Source organism: Nuphar pumila, chromosome 4 (assembly GCF_984573655.1).
Source record: "Nuphar pumila chromosome 4, dmNupPumi1.hap1.1, whole genome shotgun sequence".
In the NCBI taxonomy this organism is placed as follows: domain Eukaryota; kingdom Viridiplantae; phylum Streptophyta; class Magnoliopsida; order Nymphaeales; family Nymphaeaceae; genus Nuphar; species Nuphar pumila.
The window spans coordinates 28200179-28220239 of NC_143252.1; the positions used below are offsets into that span (position 1 = coordinate 28200179).

General features: G+C 38.0%; 2 protein-coding genes across 3 annotated transcripts; both read right to left on the minus strand.

Moving 5' to 3' along the window:
* Positions 1 to 166: 166 nt before the first annotated feature.
* LOC149839749 (organelle RRM domain-containing protein 6, chloroplastic-like) lies at positions 167 to 18080 on the minus strand. Of its 2 annotated transcripts, none has more exons than XM_090002795.1 (6): positions 17970 to 18080; positions 16551 to 16644; positions 16336 to 16449; positions 2219 to 2287; positions 1853 to 1959; positions 167 to 584 (listed from the first exon to the last, which is right to left on the minus strand). In XM_090002795.1, the coding sequence occupies exons 3-6, from the start codon at positions 16442 to 16444 to the stop codon at positions 516 to 518; spliced, it is 354 nt and encodes a 117-aa protein (XP_089858921.1). In that variant the 5' UTR covers positions 16445 to 16449; positions 16551 to 16644; positions 17970 to 18080; the 3' UTR covers positions 167 to 515. The 2 variants fall into 2 exon arrangements, with proteins under 2 accessions (XP_089858921.1, XP_089858920.1); XM_090002794.1 differs by having other exon boundaries at positions 16546 to 16644.
* Positions 18081 to 18488: 408 nt separating this feature from the next.
* On the minus strand, positions 18489 to 19172 carry LOC149839750 (histone H2B-like). Its single transcript, XM_090004217.1, has one exon. The coding sequence runs from the start codon at positions 19087 to 19089 to the stop codon at positions 18646 to 18648; it is 444 nt and encodes a 147-aa protein (XP_089860343.1). The 5' UTR covers positions 19090 to 19172; the 3' UTR covers positions 18489 to 18645.
* Between the last annotated feature and the right edge of the window lie 889 nt (positions 19173 to 20061).

A 20061-nucleotide genomic window follows, 5' to 3' on the forward strand; every position in this document is an offset into this window, starting at 1 on the left:
GCTATAGCTAGGACCTTGACCTGAACTCTGTAGACTGCACCTTCCACATCTATATTCAATATAATATAAATAATTTGGACCATATCTCATTAGATTTGGGAGCCATATTATTCTGATCCGATTCAGGATTCTGAAAAGAGATCCATGTAAAATTCTCAAAGTTATCGGAAAAAAAGATTGAGAATTCTTATATGAATCACATAAACCAAACAAGAACAAGGGAATTCTCAAAAGAAACTATTTATCACACCTGAGTTACTCAAATAATAGAAATCTAAAGACTGAGAATTCCTTTTCTTGCCATTTCTTTAGATTGAGGATTCACCTTTCCATGGGAATTCTCCTCCAAAATATCCAAAACAGCCTAAATTTCCACCGAGTTCTTAGCGAACCAAAGATAAAAACAGAACAATATGGAGCTACGGAGGGGAGTTGAGAAGAATGCAAGAAATTTATGACAGTGGCTTCAAGTTCTCCATGGAAGTGATAGCAACCATATAGCGAACCACAAACATCTAAGAAGAATTTTCTGTACGGCCTGTTGGTTTTGCAACCTCCACAAAGATCAACCTTCCATCAATAATCTGCAAATCATCCAGAATTAAAAAATATAAGGCGATTCAGCAAAAACTGACATACTAAAATAAAAAATAAAAAAGACCAATAACACAGTGAATATATGATAGTGAAAAAAAAATGTTCTCAGAAAATTCAGTACAATTTCTTTGAAATTGGAAAGATGGCTAGTTGATTGGAAAATATTTCCAATGCATGTCAAACAATAGTATCATTTGGGTTTGTCACATTCTAAGTGTTTGTTTTCACATGGATTTAGATCCCCCTAATCAAACTCTAGTTTCAAAATATAACTGAAAAAATTGTGTTGAAAAGATATCGATAGAAAACTGGATTTGGAGGACCAAAATGGGTTTCTGTGCAACTTCTTAGAGATAGGTATGATCCAACGGGATCAATTCCAAACAATGATAAACTAAATGAAAAAGAAAGTGCTATGAAAAAGGGTGGTTTTCTTAAGAGGGAACATGGAATTAAAGTGGGATATCTTGGAAAAGAATAAGGCTCCCTGCATTTTCCAGAAATGATTATTGTAAGAAATTTTCTTTTTTGAGAGGCTAATTTAGGATTTTTCCATCCAAAGAAGTTGACAGACCAACAATGGAGAAATGGTTTAATCATGAACATCTGTGAAGGGCAGCTGTATTGCTACCATGCCTTAAGCACGACTTGTGGGTTGAAAGTAAGTTGAGTATTAAAGCTGGGTTTAGACATATAATACTCGAAAGTGAGTTGATTAAATGCATTCAAATTCCCAGGTCTATGTCATTTACCAGAGGCACGAGTCAGGGACATGATCCTAATTTCATTTTACTTCAACAAGAAAATGAAACATCAACACAATAGCCCGAACAATGTAAGTAACAATGTAGTTGTTCATAAGCAAGTTTATCAGTTACATTCAACTTTTCAAAAACGTTAGTACAAGAAAAATTTTGCAAATCAGTTCAAATTGTGCTAGTCTTTATTTTCAAAATCAAGGATCGAGGCAAGCGCAAGAGCTAAACCACTCCCATTAAAAGATTTAATGGCCTTTCTCCTGCACAGACGAGTAACAACTTCCAGCTGTACCTCCCCAGTGTATGCGTCCTTACAATGCTTGGCATATATTGCCATATTCCCTCCCAAAGAGCAGGTGGCACCCATTAGAACCATGATGAGCACAGATCTTCATATAGTTCCCAAGAAATGGAAACCACAGGTCCAGAATCAGAAACAGTAAAAAGAGTGCCCTCCAATAACAGACGAGTAACAGACAACAGGAAGACAGATGTACCCTGCAATTCATGGCTTTCACAGCTTTAAGTGCATCATCCTCAGATTTGTATGTCACGAAACCATATCCTTTAGGCCTCTGTGTGCTTTTGTCAATCACAAGCCTAGCTGTGAACCACAGACAATAAACTAAGTTAACAAATGTGCATTTATGAAAACACAGACACACATACACATAATTCTCCAGAAGATTTCTTGCAGATCATTTTTTTTTCCTTTTCGTGTGAATTTTGCATTACAGCCAAGTATCCTAGCTTGCAACAGAACAAAAGTACTGAAGGAATCACGAGGAAAAGGTAAAATGAGCAAATCACTAAAAGATTCTCTTTGGAGGGAAAGAAATACTGTCAGGAATTTGAGTGGGTACCTTCTGTGACAACTCCAAAGGGTGAAAATAGTTCTCTGAGTTGCTTTTCAGTAGTGTAAAATGATAATCCTGCATAACCCAAGAGAATCGTTGCCATCAAGAGGACAGTGTTCTATAAAATGCTTAGTAGTGCAGATGCCTCCTGTAACACACAATAGTGAATGGCGATTGACAGGAACCAAACAAGGATATTTACAAATCTCTCTCTCTCTCTCTCTCTCTCTCTCTCACACACACACACACACACACACACACACACACACACACACACACACACACACACACACACACACACCGATCCAGAGAAGTATGTCACAGTGTAGGTACCATTACAGCAACAACAACAACAACAACAACAAACTACGCCTTCATCCCAAAACAATTGGGGTCGGCGATATGAACCAAAAAAGAAAATTATTCTGGGTCTTCCACATGAATCCTTCTCCTCCAATCATTTCTATCCAATGTCATGTCCTCGGTGAGGTTCAAAGCATTCATATCCTTTCCTATCACCTCCATCCATGTCTTCCTGGGCCTACCCCGACCTCTTTTAACTAATATATTTTTCCATTTCTCCATCCTTCTAACTGGAGCATCATTAGGCCTTCGCCGAATATGTCCAAACCACCGTACACGATTCTCTCTCATCTTATTTTCAATGGGTGCAACGCCTACCTTCTAACGTATCTCCTCGTTCCGAATCTTATCTTTTATTGTATTTCCACACATCCATCTCAGCTACACTCATTTTTTGAATATGATGTCTCTTGGCAGCCCAACATTCCGTACCATATAGTAAAGCGGGCCTAATAGTCGTCCTATAAAACTTTTCCTTCAACCGCAATGGCATTCTACAATCGCACAACACTCCGGTTGCACTTTTCCATTTCATCCACCCAACCTTTATCCTATGATTTACATCTCTATCAATTTCTCCATACTTTTGAATGATAGATCCCAAATAGTAGATATTATTTGTTAAGATTAATTATCCTATTGAGGTTTTAAGCGTAAGTTTTCTCAAAGGTAGGTTATTTGATATTTCATAAATAAAGAGGGACTTGTAAGTAATTTTTTATAGTGGCGTCTCTCTATTTAATGAGGAGATTAGCCCTAATAGAATTCAACGAGTTTTCTCCTCTCTCTCTCTCTCTCTCTCTCTCTCTCTCGGTTCTGGCACACCTCAGATAAGTTTCCACATGGTATCAAAGCGGTGGATCGCGGGAGCGTGAGAACGTGATCGACCTACACAAAAAAGGCTCGAAAAAAATTATATACAGTAAACAGGTGTGCGTATTTCTTGTTCTTCTCCTAATTGCATAGATCTGATTACAGATTTGTGTCATGACACAGATCTGTAACCAGATCTAAAGGTCACAGTGATGGTGGTGTCAACTGAATCTGGTTGCGGCAGAGTTGGGTCACGGTGACAGCGTGTCAACTGAATCTGGTTGCGGCAGAGTTGGGTGTTTCTATCAGACCAAGGATCTGGATGTCGGGAAAATTATTTTTTCTTTTGTTGACTTGCCGTAAATCATGTTTCGTGGGAGCAGGTGTTAAAAATTTTTTTTGGAGGCTGGTGTGATTTCTGTGTCGTATGCAGTTGAACAAAGTAATCTTGTCCTTGGAGGTCGTGTTTGATGTTGTTCTGGTTTTCTCAGAACTACATTTCTGATCTAATTTTTAATTGCTACTGATGTGGGTTGAATAACCTAATGAAGTCGTGAATTAGGTTGTTGTATGATCATGAAACACACTGCTTTTCTTGCTCTGCTGGCGTGAATTGGTTTCTGATATGGTGAAACAGTATTATGTGGTCGTGGAATTGGCTGACGCGTGATCATCAAACACGTTGTTCCTGTGTCAACTGTCGTGTGCTTGATGAACATCCCAGATTCAAAATCTGAGTGATTAAGAAAGTGAACCTTTTTTTTTGCAATTGTATTAGCATCAAATATATCTCTTATCTTGTTAATACTACTCAGTATGGGTGAAGCTTCGAAACTTGTTTCCAAAAATGATGCTATTGGGGGAGTATAAGGTATTTGCAAATCCCTTCTCATATGGTTCTTCTGTGAAATTGAATGAAACTAACTATGCCAGATGGTCCAGAACTTTTATGATGTTGGTATATGAACATCGTAGAAAACATATTCTGTTGGAAACTGAACCAAATGAAAAGGTGGGAAAATATATTACTTGGGACGAAGATAATGACATTGTTATGTCATGGATCATGAATAGTGTCGAACCTCATATTGCAGATGGTCTAATTTACTATAATACAACCAACCAGATGTGGGACAACCTTCGAGAAACGTACTCTCAAGAGACTAATGTGAGTCGTATCCTGCAAGTCGAACATGAGATATATAATTTACAGCAAGGAGATCAGACCTTGGCTCAGTATTATGCCTTCATCAAAGCAGCATTTGAAAGACTCAATGCCCACAGGCCTTTTTGTTGTTCGCAGCACAAGGATCATCAAGAACAGACTATGGTTGCTCGGTTTCTTACAGGCTTATCTTCCAAATTCTCTGTTGCAAAAGTCCAAATGTTGACTGGATCCGATGTACCTACTCTTGTTGATGCATACAATCGTCTGAGTAGACTTGTGATTTCTCTTCCACAATCTCAACCTATGTCCCAGTCATCTGCTCTAGCTGTCCCATCCGGTTATGGACGTGGAAATTTTCAGACTATTAGAGGACGAGGTCGTGGAAGAGGTATGGGAGGCAGAGACAAACTTCAACGTACTTTCTGTAAAAAATCTGGATATTTAGAAGATCTTTGCTAGGATAAGCATGGATGGCCAACCTCTTTTGCATCAAAGCCTAATGTTCCAAAAGCGAATGTTATTACACTAGAGGTAGAAAATGCAAATGATAACACTTCTGCAAGTGACAGTATCACCCTTAGTCGAGCAAAATATGATGAGCTGATAACTCGTCGTCCTTCAAGCTCCTCTTCTCCTGTAGCTGGTGTGGCCTACTCAACAGGGGATCATCTTCATCTGAATGATAGTAAGTGGATTATTGACTCTGGTGCATCCAGACATCTGTATGGGAATTCGCTTTTCTTTTCAGATCTAAAGGATATTACTGTTCATCGAGGAGTCTCATTAGCAGATGAGAGTTCCTCACCAGTTGTTGGTCAGGGAAATATTTCTATATCCTCTTCCTTGCAGTTGAAAAATGTTCTTCATGCTCCCTCATTACCTCAAAGTTTACTCTCTGTTAGTTGTCTTACCAAAGAACTAAACTGTAGAGTGATATTTGACCCAATGGGTTGTCATTTTCAGGATTTGCTGACGGGAAAGAAGATTGGTGGAGGCTATGAAGAAAATGGAGTCTACTACCTAAATCATCCAGTGGGCAATGTTTATGCTGCAGTAGAACACTCATCCAGTCCTGTTCAGTGGCATCGTCGTCTTGGTTATCCTTCATTGTCAAAGCTTCGTTATGTCTTCCCTCAAATTCCGTCTACTAAATCATTTCAGTACGAAGCATGTCAGTTGGGCAAGCATCATCGGAGTTCATTCCCTTCTAGTCAGAGTCAGTCTAGTCATAACGTTTTTGAACTTCTTCATACAGATGTATGGGGTCCTAGTAAGATTCTTACCAGGACTCAGTGTCGATATTATCTTGTTATTGTTGATGATTTTTCTAAGTTGTCGTGGGTGTTTTGAATAAAAGAAAGATCTGAAGTTCCAAGTATTATTAAATCATTAATTCTTGAAATAAAAACTCAGTTTGAATCTGTTGTCAAGATTGTTCGCATTGATAATGCTCTTGAGTTCAAAACCAAAGCCTTGTTGCAATTTTATCAAGACCATGGTATTCAACCCCAAACTACTTGTGCCTATTCCTCTCAACAAAATGGTGTGGCTGAGCGAAAACGCAGGCACCTCCTTGATGTAGCACGTACCCTTATGATACAATCCAATGTTCCTGCGATATATTGGGGTGATGCGATTATCACTGCTTGTTATCTGATCAACCGCATGCCTTCATCTTCCGTGGGAGATCAAATTCTGCTACATATCCTAAATCCTAATGCCCCACTCTTCTCGTTCTCACCTAAAATATTTGGCTGCGTTTGTTTTGTGCACAAACTTGGACCTGACTGTGATAAATTAGCTGGTCAAGCTACAAAATGCATGTTTATAGGTCATCCAAAAAATCAAAAGGGGTATCGATGTTATGATCCAATTTCTCAGCGAGAGTATGTCAGTGCGGATGTATCCTTCTTGGAATCCATTCCATATTACTCTAGTACCGGTACTCAGACGCAAGTTGATCCAGCTGATACTTTTTCACTTCATGTACCTCCTTTTCCTTTGGAATTTGTGCCCTCATTATCTAACCAAACTTTATCTTCCTCACAGTTTCATAATCCTCCATTGGTATATGTGCGTAGAGCTCCACCTCCTCCAAGGCCTTTATTTTCTTCTTCTCCTAAGGTAAGTACTACCGACAACAATGACCTTCATGATGATGATAACAGACCAATCGCTCTACGGAAAGGGACACGACAATGTACCTTATATCCCATATCTCATTTTGTATCCGATGCCCGAATTGGAAATCAGATAAAAGCATTGATTTCAGCCTTATCAGCTAAAACTATTCCTCTGAACTATCAACAGGCAGAGCTCGATAACAGGTAGAAGCAGGCTATGCAAGAAGAAATGGATGCCTTATTGTCTCAACATACATGGGATCTAGTTGATTCCCCAGTGGATGCTGACATTGTTGGATGCAAATGGGTATATACAATAAAGTACAAATCATATGATTCTATTGAAAGGTACAAGGCCAGATTAGTAGCAAAAGGGTATACTCAGACTTATGGTATTGATTTCTTTGAAGCTTTTTCTCTTGTTGCACGGATGGGTACCATTCGTCTTGTTCTCTCCGTAGTTGTTCACCATAGATGGAGTTTGTATCAATTAGATGTGAAAAATGCATTTGTATATGAGGATCTGTATGAGACAGTATACATGCAACAACCTCCTGGTTTCGAGGTTGAGGGAGAGTGTCAGAAGGTGTGTAGATTAAGAAAGGCGATATATGGTTTGAAACAAAGTCCATGTGCATGGTTTCAAAAGTTGTTTGAAGTGATGTCAAGGTTTGACTTTAATAGGTCGGCGACAGACCATACATTATTTATTAAGAAAACTAACTCAGGTATAGTTGTTATGGTGGTATATGTGGATGACATCATTCTTACAGGAGACGATATGAAAGATATTGAAGCTACAAAGGCTCATCTTCAAAAACATTTTGTTACAAAAGACCTTGGTTCACTTAGATATTTTCTGGGTATAGAAGTTGCCAGGAGCCGTGAAGGGATGCTTTTGTCTCAACGGAAGTATGTTCTTGACTTATTAAAAGAGACTGGAATGTTGGGAGTTAAACCAGCAAATATTCCCATGGACCATAAAGTTCAGTTGTTTGAAGAAGGGTCGAAACATGTTGATAGCAAAAGCTATCGCTCACTGGTAGGGAAGCTACTATATGTAACTGTGACCAGACCTGATATTGCTTTAGCAATAAGCAAGGTTAGCCAATTTATGGACAAACCAACTGAGGTACATTGGAATACAGCAATAATGATTCTCAGGTACTTAAAATCTTCTCCTGGAAAAGGGTTATTATTCAAGAAAGGTAGAACCCTGGAAATAATGGCTTACTCTGATGCTGACTATGCAGGATCTGTAGTTGATAGAAAATCTACCACAGGATTCTGTGTGTTTATGGGAGATAACCTAATTTCATGGAGAAGTAAGAAGCAAAATGTGGTTGCTAGGTCAAGTGCAGAATCAGAATATAGGGCTATGGCCCAAACAGCTGCTGAATTAATGTGGGTTCGAACTGTACTAAATGATCTTCAGGTGAAGGTTTCATCTCCTATGACAATGATATGTGATAACAAGGCAACCACATATATAGCGAACAATCCAGTCTTTCATGAGAGGACAAAACATATTGAGGTTGATTGCCACTACGTAAGAGATATGGTTCAAGCTGGTCATATCACTACCAAATATCTAAAGTCGGAGGACCAAGTTGCAGATATGTTTACAAAGTCTCTTGCTAGACCAAATTTCTCAAAATGTTGTGATAAGCTGAGCATGATTGATATCTATGCTCCAGCTTGAGGGGGAGTCTTAAGATTAATTGTCTTATTGAGGTTTTAAGCAGAAGTTTTCTCAAAGGTAGGTTATTTGATATTTCATAAATAAAGGACTTGTAAGTAATTTTTTATAGTGGCGTCTCTTTATTTAATGAGGAGATTAGCCCTAATAGAATTCAACAAGTTTTCTCCTCTCTCAACCGACTTCTCTCTCTCTCTCAACCGACTTCTCTCTCTCTCTCTCTCTCTCTCTGTTCTGGCGCACCTCAGATAAGTTTCCACATTATTGAATGGAAAGCAGTTGGTAATCAAGCTCATCCTGTCCATGGAAGTTCCTCACCATCAGATTGCTTTGACATTTTCTTAGACAAATTGATCAAAAAATCTGACATGCAACTCCAACTAAGCCTAGGAAAAAATTGCTAGTTTCTAGTTCAGGAGGTCATGGTTATCTTGAAGATTTTCTGACCAACAAATAGCAGCCTTCAGACTTTTTTTTTTCTATTTCACATCAACTGCCAGAGTCATAGAATGAGTCTCACTTATGTCTACTGGCTAACTCAAAGGAACTTTGCTTCCAAGCATTCCAATTCACGACCTATGTCACACTGACTCGTTAAAAAGGCTGTCACACCTGCACGCGACGCGGGTGCGGTCAAATACCTCTAGGTGTGGTCAACCCGCACCCGGGGTTATATTTGTCGAAAATAGACTCGGTCAACTTTGACAGAGTCCATTTTTGTCTTTTTTTTTAAATGAAATAGGGGGTGGGGGTGGAGGTGGGGGTTAGGGAGCAATCGTGCATGGGTTCACCAGAACCGAACTCAAGCTTGGGTAGGGTTCTAAGTTCGGCCAGCTTTTTTATTATGAATTTCTTTTTGTAAGGACAAAAATGGCGGATAAAAAGAAAGGAATTGTGTCATCCTCGTCTCCACGTGCAAGTCCTATTGATAGTGCTAGTGTTGCTGGTAGTGGTAGTTTCGGCTCTCCTTCTTCTACGGACACATATGAAGGGGCATGGAAAAACCAACGTTATCATTATCGGTATCAGCCATGAATCGTTGGGCCACCGATTCAGTTGTATCGGACAATACCGATACTCAGTTGAATCGTTCTGTATCGGCCCAAAAATAATAAAAAATTATTGTGTCAATCGTAATGTGACACATGTTAAAACCATTAAAATAACTTTAAAATAATATTAAAAAATAAAAATATTGTTATCTTTTACATGTATTAAAAAATAGCCAATTTAGGCTTACAGTGTATCGAAATTTTGCCCATATGATGCATATCGACCGATACACACCAATACTGATAATATTGGAATAAACTGAAGGAGGTGATGAAAATATGAGATTTCGATACAAGCTTTGTGAGAGAATTTTCGTTGGGTCTTACACGAGTTATAGCTCATTTGTTGAATATATCAAGACATGGCATTTCAGGATCCAAAAGAGTTGATGAGGCAGTGCATAGACAAAGAAAAAATACAATATGAATATGAGAAGAGGAAGAGAATGATTGATTCTTGAGCAATCAATGTACCACTTTCAAGCCACCAAGAAGATGCTTTAAAAAAAAATAGATGTAGGAAGTAGAGAAATAAAACAAGTATCATTTAATACATATGGAAAGAAGGAGATTGATAAAAAAGTAGAGAAATATTTTTATTCTACTTCACTTCCATTTAATGCAGCTAGAAATCCTTATTGAAAGAATTTAATTACTTCACTAGCAAATTGTAACTTCAGTGGCGATGTACCTCCAAGCTCAGCAAAATTATGAATGACAATTCTTGCAGAGGAGATGGCAAATGTTTAGAGGTTGCTAAAGATTAAAAAAATTTAATGAGAACAAAATAAAGTTTTTATTGTTTCTGATGAGTAGACGGATATTAAAAGGCATTCACTGATTAATTTAATTGCTTCTTCGCTTAGTGGGCTAGTATTTTTAAAAGCAGTTGATGCATCTGAGCAAGAGTATTTGAACGAGTTGTTTATAGAAGTAATAAAAGAAGTGAGTAATGAGAAAGTAGTGCTAATTATCACAGACGATGCTCTAGTTTATAAAAATGTAACATTGAGTTTAGATGGTGAGTATCCTCACATTTTTTAGACTCCTTGTGTAGCACACTGCGTGAATTTGGCCTTTAAAAGCATCTGCAACCCCAAAAAAGAAGATTTGTCTATATATATGCTCTATGTTCAAGGATTGAAAAATTAAAAAAAAATATCAAAAACCATTAAGAATTTTGTTGTTAACCACCATCATGCTAATGTCACATTTAATAAACATTTTGATCTAAAATTGTTGAAGGTTGCTGAAATACGTTTTGTGTTCAGCATTAAGATGGTGAAAAAAATTAAGGAAATAAAGAATGTTTTGATTAACATAGTGACTGATGATAATTGAACATTCTATCGCATTAATAATGTTGTCAAGGCCCAAGAAATTAAGAAATGTATTATTAATGTTAAATTTTGGGATATAGTCATGTACTTCCTTGAGTTTACGCAACCTATTTGAGAAATATTGAGAGAAGTTGACAAGGATGAGCCCATGCTTCATAAAGTTTATGAAATGTGAGATAATATGATTAAAAATATTCAAGTTGTAATTTTTAAGCATGAGGAAAAAGACTATGCACTTGATGATTCAGAATTTTTTAATTATAAACATTCAATTTTAGTAAAAAGATGGGATAAGAGTAACACTCATTTGTATTGCATTGTGTATTCTTTTAATCCCAAATATTATGCAAAGAAGTGGCAGAAAGAAGGGTGTGAGCCGTGTTCATCCAAATGTAGACCCAGAGCTATCAAAGCATAGGAATATGTGTGTAGCAAGACTTTATCGAGAACAATATATTATAAAGAAAGCCACACAAGAGTTAAAAAATGTTTTTTCTAGGAAATCATATAGATAGGCATTACTAGCGATAGAGGAGGAGGATATAGATCCTATCACATGGTGGTCAACATATAGATCAGAAACACCTCTTCTCCAACATCTTTTATTGAGATTGTTATCTCAGTCTGCTACATTATCATATTGTAAAGAAATTAGAGCACATATGTTCAAATCTACAACATTAAGAAAAACAAACTCACTAACAAGCATGTAGAGGATTTAGTCTTTATTCATTCCAATCTTCGATTACTTTCGCGAACCAATGATGAATACCTATGTCACATGAGTGCGGGTGCAAATGCGGGGATTCAGCACTTCCAAAAAACCCAGGTGCGGGGGTGCGACAGGGGAAAAAATGTATGTATATATATATATATATATATATACCGTAGGTTCCCCCGACGTGGGTCGGGGGTCCAGTTTTTTTTTTTGTTGGTGTTTGTTTGAAGACTTATTACCCACGTTCTGCTTGTTGTGTACTTTGGCGCAACGGGATAAAATTGATGAACCGAAAGGATTGGCAATCTGATCGACCCAGCCTGCTGCGTTCTGCTGACTGTCATGATTCAATCATGTCTGAAACTCCCTGGTCTTCACAAAAAAAAATATTAGCAAAGGTTTGATGTGGTTTGTTGGAGAGAGTCTTCACGAGGCCTATGGCTCCACCGCCATTGCCACGCCACTGCCTAGGGTTCTTTAAATTTCATTTTATATACAGTTGCACACAGATGACAGCTAAAAGAAATTTATTGGATTTGACATGTGGAAAAGAGAGGTCTACACAAGGCTACGGCTAGAGCACCCATCTCGTCAGGAGAAAAGTGAATACTAATAGCCACCAAGGCTACCAACACCATTATCATTTATTATGGAGAGAGAAAATCCTTGACGAAGAAGGATCTGGATCGTTGAAGCCTTGAAGGATAAAGACTTCAAAAGGCTCTTGAATTTTGGTTTTAATTTTTGAGGAAGATGGATCATCATTTCTAAGTTAACAGTATGTTTTCCAACGCTGCGAATTAATTGTTTGGAGGCAGGAATAGCATGGGATGCCAACAAAGCTCGTCATATGTTTGGACACAAGTGCCCCTTTATAAAACAAGAGCAACAGCAGCAAGCAGCTGTCAGCAGATTTTTTTTTTAAATTCCGCAGCCCATTTCGTAGGGCAAATTTAAAAAAAAAATCCAAAAAATGGACCAAAATGACCCTGGGTGTGGTCAATGCACCCAAGATCGGGTTGACCGCACCCGGTGCCGCACCCTTCTAGCCGAATCCCTGTGGCATAGATGAATACATGTACTATTTTTTAATTGTTCTTTTAATTATTTGACTATTTCTTAGTTCCTTCATTTAAATATGCATGTATTTAATATTTTTAAATTTTAATTGTAATGCAGATAAAAATTATCCAAATTTTTGGATATAAATGCATATGAGTGTGATTTAGTGGGGGAGCATGATTTTACCACAATAAACATAGACTTAACTAAGCCTACTCTTGACCAATCTTTCTTGTACAATGGAAAGAGCCACCGGTTTAACCCTCCAACGAATCAAATTAGCCAAAGGTGTGCGTTCATGAGCCCATGTTAAAGTTTCAATCAATTCCTGTCAATATCCATGCCAGGAAATTAAGAACATGAATCCAGTAGCCCAAACAAGATGCCCAAATAAGAACATTCACGCCCAGACAGATAAACTATTATTACCAAAAGGATTATATCCGTTGATAAGTTGTGAAGAGTTTAACTATAGATAATCTTTTAATCATCCCATCAAATAAGTGGAAGATTCATTAAATTGTGAAACATTACCCTGCCATAACGTGATATGCTTCCAATGCCAATAGAAGGTAACACATCCAATGGTATTTAACATCCAAAAAACTCCTAAATAAAATGCGTCCTAAGCCGAAATATCACAAGTACCACCTCGTCCTGGACCATCGCATGGGAAACTATACCCGAAATCTTTTTTATCTGCCATTAACTTGGAACCACATGCATCTAAAGCATCCTGAATCATGCTTCCTATGATGAAGAAGAAAATTATTTGGATCATTATGTCATTGTCATATACATTATGTATGATATACTTTTGGTATGCACTTATTCATTGTTTGCTTCGTTTATTAGCATAATTTTTGCTTTATTTGTTTGATTGTTTTCTTAATTCACTTAGCATAGCCATAATATATTTTTGGTTGATTTAATTATAGTGTTATTTTCCATTGATGAGAACTAGCAATTATAGATTGTTAATTTGATTTATTGCATGAAATTATACATGATGAATTGATGATATGATAATTGCTTTTATTTTATTAGCATTAAGTTATTAACTTAAAACTATTAAAATTTATATATATACACTCCCTACACCCCCTCACCTAAGTTTTTTTAAAGTGTCGCATCGCCGCATCTACATCTGCACCTGCACCAATATCTATATGACATAGGTCACAACTTTCTTCATTTTAAATAATTATTCTAGGTAAGGACACTATTCAAACAAAACAAAGTAACATGTGAATCACTTTTTTTTGGATAATCCAAGGGACCCCCCCCCCCCCCTTCACCAACCACAAATTAGCTGACCTTTGTTTGGTAAAATCCTTGACGTCCCCTTACCCAACAAGGAGTACACCCAGCTTCGACCTTGTGGCAAGGGACATCACCTGTGGGTTTCGAACTTATGGCATCCCATCAACGATTCAACATAGTGACATTCACAAGTAGCCCCTACCAGATGAGTGGAGCCCTTGTGGGCAACACGCGCATCATTCAAAGTGTCATCACTTCATGCAAAACTCAAGTGAATGAAATTCTCAAATCTAATAGCTGGTGTCTGGTCCAAATCACGGAAGGTGCCTTCGAAGATCCAACCAATAATTTGTGAAAGTTTCCTTAAGCACAAGAACAGGAGGCAAGCATCTTCCCTAATAGTCACAGTTGACAAGGAACATTGCAAAGAACAAAGGTTTTTTTACTGAACTAGTTATTGCCGCAAACTCCTTTCCCTGATCCCAAAAAGTCTAATCAGGAAAGAAGACAAGTTGTCAGTATCGTTGTGAATCGGCCAATTTGTATCGTATCGTATTGGTGAAAAATCAGAAAAATCATTTCGCAACTGACCCGATTCCGGTTTTTTCAAATAAATAAAAAATGTTAGAAAATAGTTTTTAATATTTTTAATATTATTTTAATAATTTTATGACACATGCCAACTACTGGTTAAAAGTTGGCTGATTCAGATCAATTCAGGCCCCATTCACCTGAATCATTGGCCTACCGATTCGATAGCCAATATGAATATAACAACATTGACAAGTAGACAACACCATCAAATGCTGGCAACTGCTGCTTTTCTCCTTTCACCATGATGACAATAGTTATACCGCCAAAAATGATACACCGCAAGACACCAGCATACCTCTGCAACTTCGCTCTAGAAATCCAAAACTACCTAAAACATCAAAACTTCCCATATTTCCAGATATATTCAGAACAAAAAACAGGAGGCAAATGAAGAGGGAAATTCCTCGCTCTCTGCTCTTGAGAACACTAAATCAAAGCAATAAACTCCAAAACATCAGAATTCAGAACAGCTTCTGAAGCATCTCAATTTTCTCAAAACTATGGAAATGCCCAGTTCATGGAGACAGATCTGAGCAACTTTGTGTCACAAAACGTTGCAAATGTCATTTCTTTAGACACCATCACTTTGATTTTATGAGAAAGTGAGTCACTGAAGTGTTTAAGATTGTATAGAGATGCATGTACTCCAATGCAACCTTGTCACAAGGTAAAAGGAGTAGGCTCTAATCAAACATCTAAGGTCGCAAAGAATAGTAGACAGTGCTCTTGCAGCTCTTTGCTCAATTTATCTTCAACCATCCTACATGAAGGTAATGTGCACAAGGCCATGGGCGTTTGGAACCAACTCCATATTGAAAGAAGTTTCACGTTTTGTAGAGAATAGTTCAGAGAACATTAAAGAAAAGAAAACTTTCATTGTTCTAGGCAGGTCATCATAAAAAACCATATCTAAAACTTTGAAAACACAGCCACTCATAATACATACAGAGGTGCTCGACAATTCTTTCTGTCTGCTTATTTGTCTTTTAAGATGGCATAGCTTGGGATAAGTTCAGCACAATGGCAGGTGGGAAGCTTCTTTCACTTGAACCTCTGCCCAGCATGGAAAACGCCCTCCCCAAAGGGGTGTGTGATACAACTTTCATACGAAGCGACATACATGTGAAAGATGGTGGGCCCCTGATTTTTTCTCATGGGGCGTCTCACTGCCGATTGGAGGGATGAAACAAAGACCCCCTAGATGTAGAACAGGAAAACATATGTTTACACACTTCACTTGTGACATTCCTATGAAACTCAAATATGTATGCAAATAAGTGAATAACATTACACAAACAACATTATTCCCCAAGGGGTGTATGAATTCACCCACTTATCCAGAAAAGTGGGATAAAGTGGACAATTCAATCATGGAGTGTGACAAAATTTCGGGTGATCCTGCTTTTTTTGGTAAACGGGTGATCCCCCAACATCACCTAAATATCAAGCCACAGGAAAGGCTGGAAACAATGCCAAATATGAACGCATCCCAATGATTTTTCTACTGAAGGAAAAAACTCCTCAAAGTCGTGTTGGCTCCAGAAAGAGCTGGACGAACTGGATAAACTCTGTTTTTGTAGCAACCAAATTATGCATGAATAGACACTCAAGGAAACTTGAAAACCACTATAATAGAAATAGAATGAGCTAAGTCGATTACGGCTTATACCTCCAAAAATGAACAATAGGAAATTTAACATGCAATATCCAAACACTATGAACAGAAATTCAGCGTCCAATGACCACCATTAAGCCTCCTAAAGAAGAGAACTTGAAGAGCTTTTGAAATATATAGAAAACCCCAAACTAACATATAACGAATAAAAAAATCAACAGAATATTTCATATGCTATCTAAACCAACCAAAACTAAAATAAAAGAAAAACCATCCGCATGATGAAGCAATAAGAAAAAATTCAACCACTCACTACTAACAAAGAGTTCGGTGCTGAAAGCCCTCGAACCGATGACCCATGCACTTGTTGGAACCAAGCAGCAACAGTCACTTACAGACTTTCTCACCATGTGCATAGCCATCACCCCTAACCAACAAACATTCACACCAAAAAACAGAATCTTCACCCTAAGAAAAAAAAAGATGGAAGCAACAAGAAATGAACTTTTTCTAGGATACCCACCTAACCTTTTTCAACAGGGAAAACCAGATGCCTCTCGTTCAACACACAGGAACGCACAATAAACGCCCCCAGGTGCTCAACAAAACACAAAACAGAACCCTAGAGGAAAGGGAGAGAAAAGATCAAACGAATAAACACAATTCTTTCAGAAACACCAAAGAGGCCCCTTTACACATAGAAACTGCAACTACGATCATAGTGAAGAAAAACCACAGATTCCCAAAGGTCTGAACCATATAGCCACAACCACAGATGCTCTTCATCATAGTGACAAAAGTTTAGGACCGCAATTTCTCAGCTATGAATTTCTCCTGAGATTTAAAAACAATAATTTTCTCCAGTTTTATAGGCAAAATCTTGGGGAAAATATGAAAAATAAATAATTTCTTAAAAAATAAAAAATAAAATAAAACAAACTAGTTATACGATTAAATTTTACACGCAAAAAAATATAAAATCTACTTTGAATTCCAACTAGCCTTGTTCATACCATGGAGGCACCTAAAGCTGGATGCAGAAACAGAAGAAATAACATGTTCATTCCAGTTAGACCTAGCCCTAACATGATCATGCTAACTCCCAGTTAGACCTAGATTCAACACAGCTATGTTCAATATCCATTGCTGTTATTCATCATGTTTTAAACTAAGTTCCTTTAGTACTGTATGACTAAATCCTTTAAGATGATTTCTTAATTTTAAAATTTAACCTTTTTTTAACTAATGAATGCATGCTTATAATAAATGTAGTTCACAGGAACTGTTTTCAGTGTATTACTAAATTTATACGATTGATATACAGATAATAAAGCATGAGTTTTGCAAAAATCGACTAGCAAATTCCAATGCTCATTTTGAAAATGGAATTCCAGATTTAATCAACTTTTCAAAACTCAGAGAACAGAGTTGAGCAACATCGTTGTGTTTATTTCTTGGCCTTCAAATAATTGTTCGTTTTTGCTTTGGTAATTTTTGTGCTGGCTTACATTATTTGAAATAATATTGCACGTTGAATTGGTGCATGTAAAGAGGCTGAATTTGCAGAAATTTGACATTGGGAGAATCGCATCACTGTGTAAGCAAGACATTGCTAGTTATGAGGACAGAGTGCAGAATCAATTTAGTATCTGTTTCAGATATTTTCCGTGTGGATACTAAGTGGTTTAATGAATTCATGTTTTAAATTTGATCCAAGTGAAACACCAAAGTGTATGCAGCTAATGAAGGTTGGAATGAGCAGCTATTAGTGATTGGAACTAACCTTTCAAATGCACTAAACCCAACCAGGGACCACCACCAAAAAAGGTACAAACAAAGAATAGAAAGAGGGTGGAGGATGGGGGTTCTGTCGCTGTGTGTGTGTGTGTGTGTGTGTGTGTGTGTGTGTGTGTGTGTGCGTGAGAGAGAGAGAGAGAGAGAGAGAACCTCAACGCTAAATCACGAGTCACGCCTCATGCTGCCGAACACTCAAACAGACGCTGACGCCTCTGAGCTCCAACAAAGCTAGGGTTCCATTGTTCCGTTGAGGTAGAGAAATAAGAGGGAAGAGAAACGAGAAAGGGAAGGGGGAGCGGACTGAGCAGCGTCTTTTATTTGGAGAACGAAAAACGAAAAGACGAAGATATTATTGTGAGATTTTGTATTTATCGCGATAATATCGAATGATTTGTCAAATTTTGATACTTTCGCGAGATTTACTATTTCTCGTGAAAATATCAAAGTTTTTGTCGTCCACTACATTTCTTGCGAGAAATTCGTTTTTCTCGCGAGATTTGTCACAATGCTTTGCATATGCATCCAACCACAAACCAAACGAAAACAATAAGAAATGTGAACCCATGAAACCAACACTACCATTAAAGCAAGCAACAACAAGTTCTATGCACGGAGAGAGAGAGAGAGAGAGAGAGAGAGAGAGAGAGAGAGAGAGAGAGAGACTAGGAGTTAAAAAAGAAGATTAAACGGTTCCAAATTTACATAAAACAATCCTCTTCCACAAACACCCTGAAGAAGAACCAGTAAAAAAGAAAAGCCTACATAATACCTAAAACTAAAAGCCACCTAAAAGATAGAACCTTCCACCCAAAATCTAACGTCCAATTCAAGAACTCGTGAACTTTGTCACCGCCTTGGTACCCTCCGAGACGGCGTGCTTGGCGAGTTCTCCAGGGAGGACGAGCCTAACGGAGGTCTGGATCTCCCGGGAGGTGATGGTGGGCTTCTTGTTGTAGCGAGCGAGACGAGAGGCTTCCTGGGCAAGCTTCTCAAAGATGTCATTGATGAAAGAGTTCATGATTACCATGGCCTTGCTTGAAATCCCGATATCGGGGTGGACCTGCTTCAACACCTTGAAGATGTAGATCTTGTAGGTCTCTCCGCTCTTCTTCGTCTTCCTCTTCTTCTTCTTGTCACCGGCGGCGCCACCTTCCTTCGGGAGGCGCTTCCCCGCCTTCGGCTTCTTCTCCGCCGGAGCCTTCTCCGCCACCGCCTTCTTCTCCTCCGCCGGCTTCTTCTCCGCTGGCTTCTTCTCGGCCTTAGGTGCCATCGCTACTGTTGAGGAGAACAAGGAGAAAAGAGGAAGCAAGAAACGCAAACGGAAGCACACAAAGAGGAGGAAGAAGAAGCTGATGGTGCAGTGAAGGGGGAGGTTGGAATTGTTTATATAGGGGACGGAGAAGCGATATTATTGGAGAATGGCAGACGACACGGATCGTGCGCGTGGCTTCGTCTTGGCCGTCGATGTTGACAGATATCCCACGGATGAGAGTTACGGATATTCGCGCACGGGAATCAGGGAGAGTACGGAAATTTAAAGAAAAAACGGCGCGGTCGGGAGATTGCGAAAATGAAATGTGGGTCCAAATGGATCGGATTCTGTCGGAACTTTTGATCGAATCCGATACTTAATTATCGGGTACGGTCCATTTGGGTCTTATGATAATATCTCGGTGTGCGTTTACATGGGATTCAGACTCTTATGTTAGTGGACTTTTCTGGATTCAGATTTGTTTTTTTTATGGATGATCCAAATATCAGAATCCAAATTCAAGCTCATCTTTTTTTATTTCTCAATCCAATGCTATAATACTTGTTTACCTCTCTTATTCAGCAAGTTACCAATCTTTTTGTTTTATATTTACACAGATATACCACCCTCACGTTCAGAGACCTAATCATTCCAGCTTTGTCTGTTGTAGTGACAAGTTTTTATCGGCAAAATCTCATTTTATAAAAACTCGTGAGAAATTGAATTTTTTTCATAAATCTCACATTTTTGGCAAAATCTTGGCAATAAATAAATAAATATATAAATAAATTTTTTATAAAAAATATTTAAAAATAAAAATACATGATTTTTTACTATAAATAGCTGTTTAAAACGTAAATATCACATTTAAATCGCTATATTTTGAAAATCTTGCGAGAAATTATCATTTTAAACTTTCAGGCAATTTCTCATGATATTATCCCAAGATTTTACATAAATCTTGCGATATTTGTCGCTATGGTATGTACT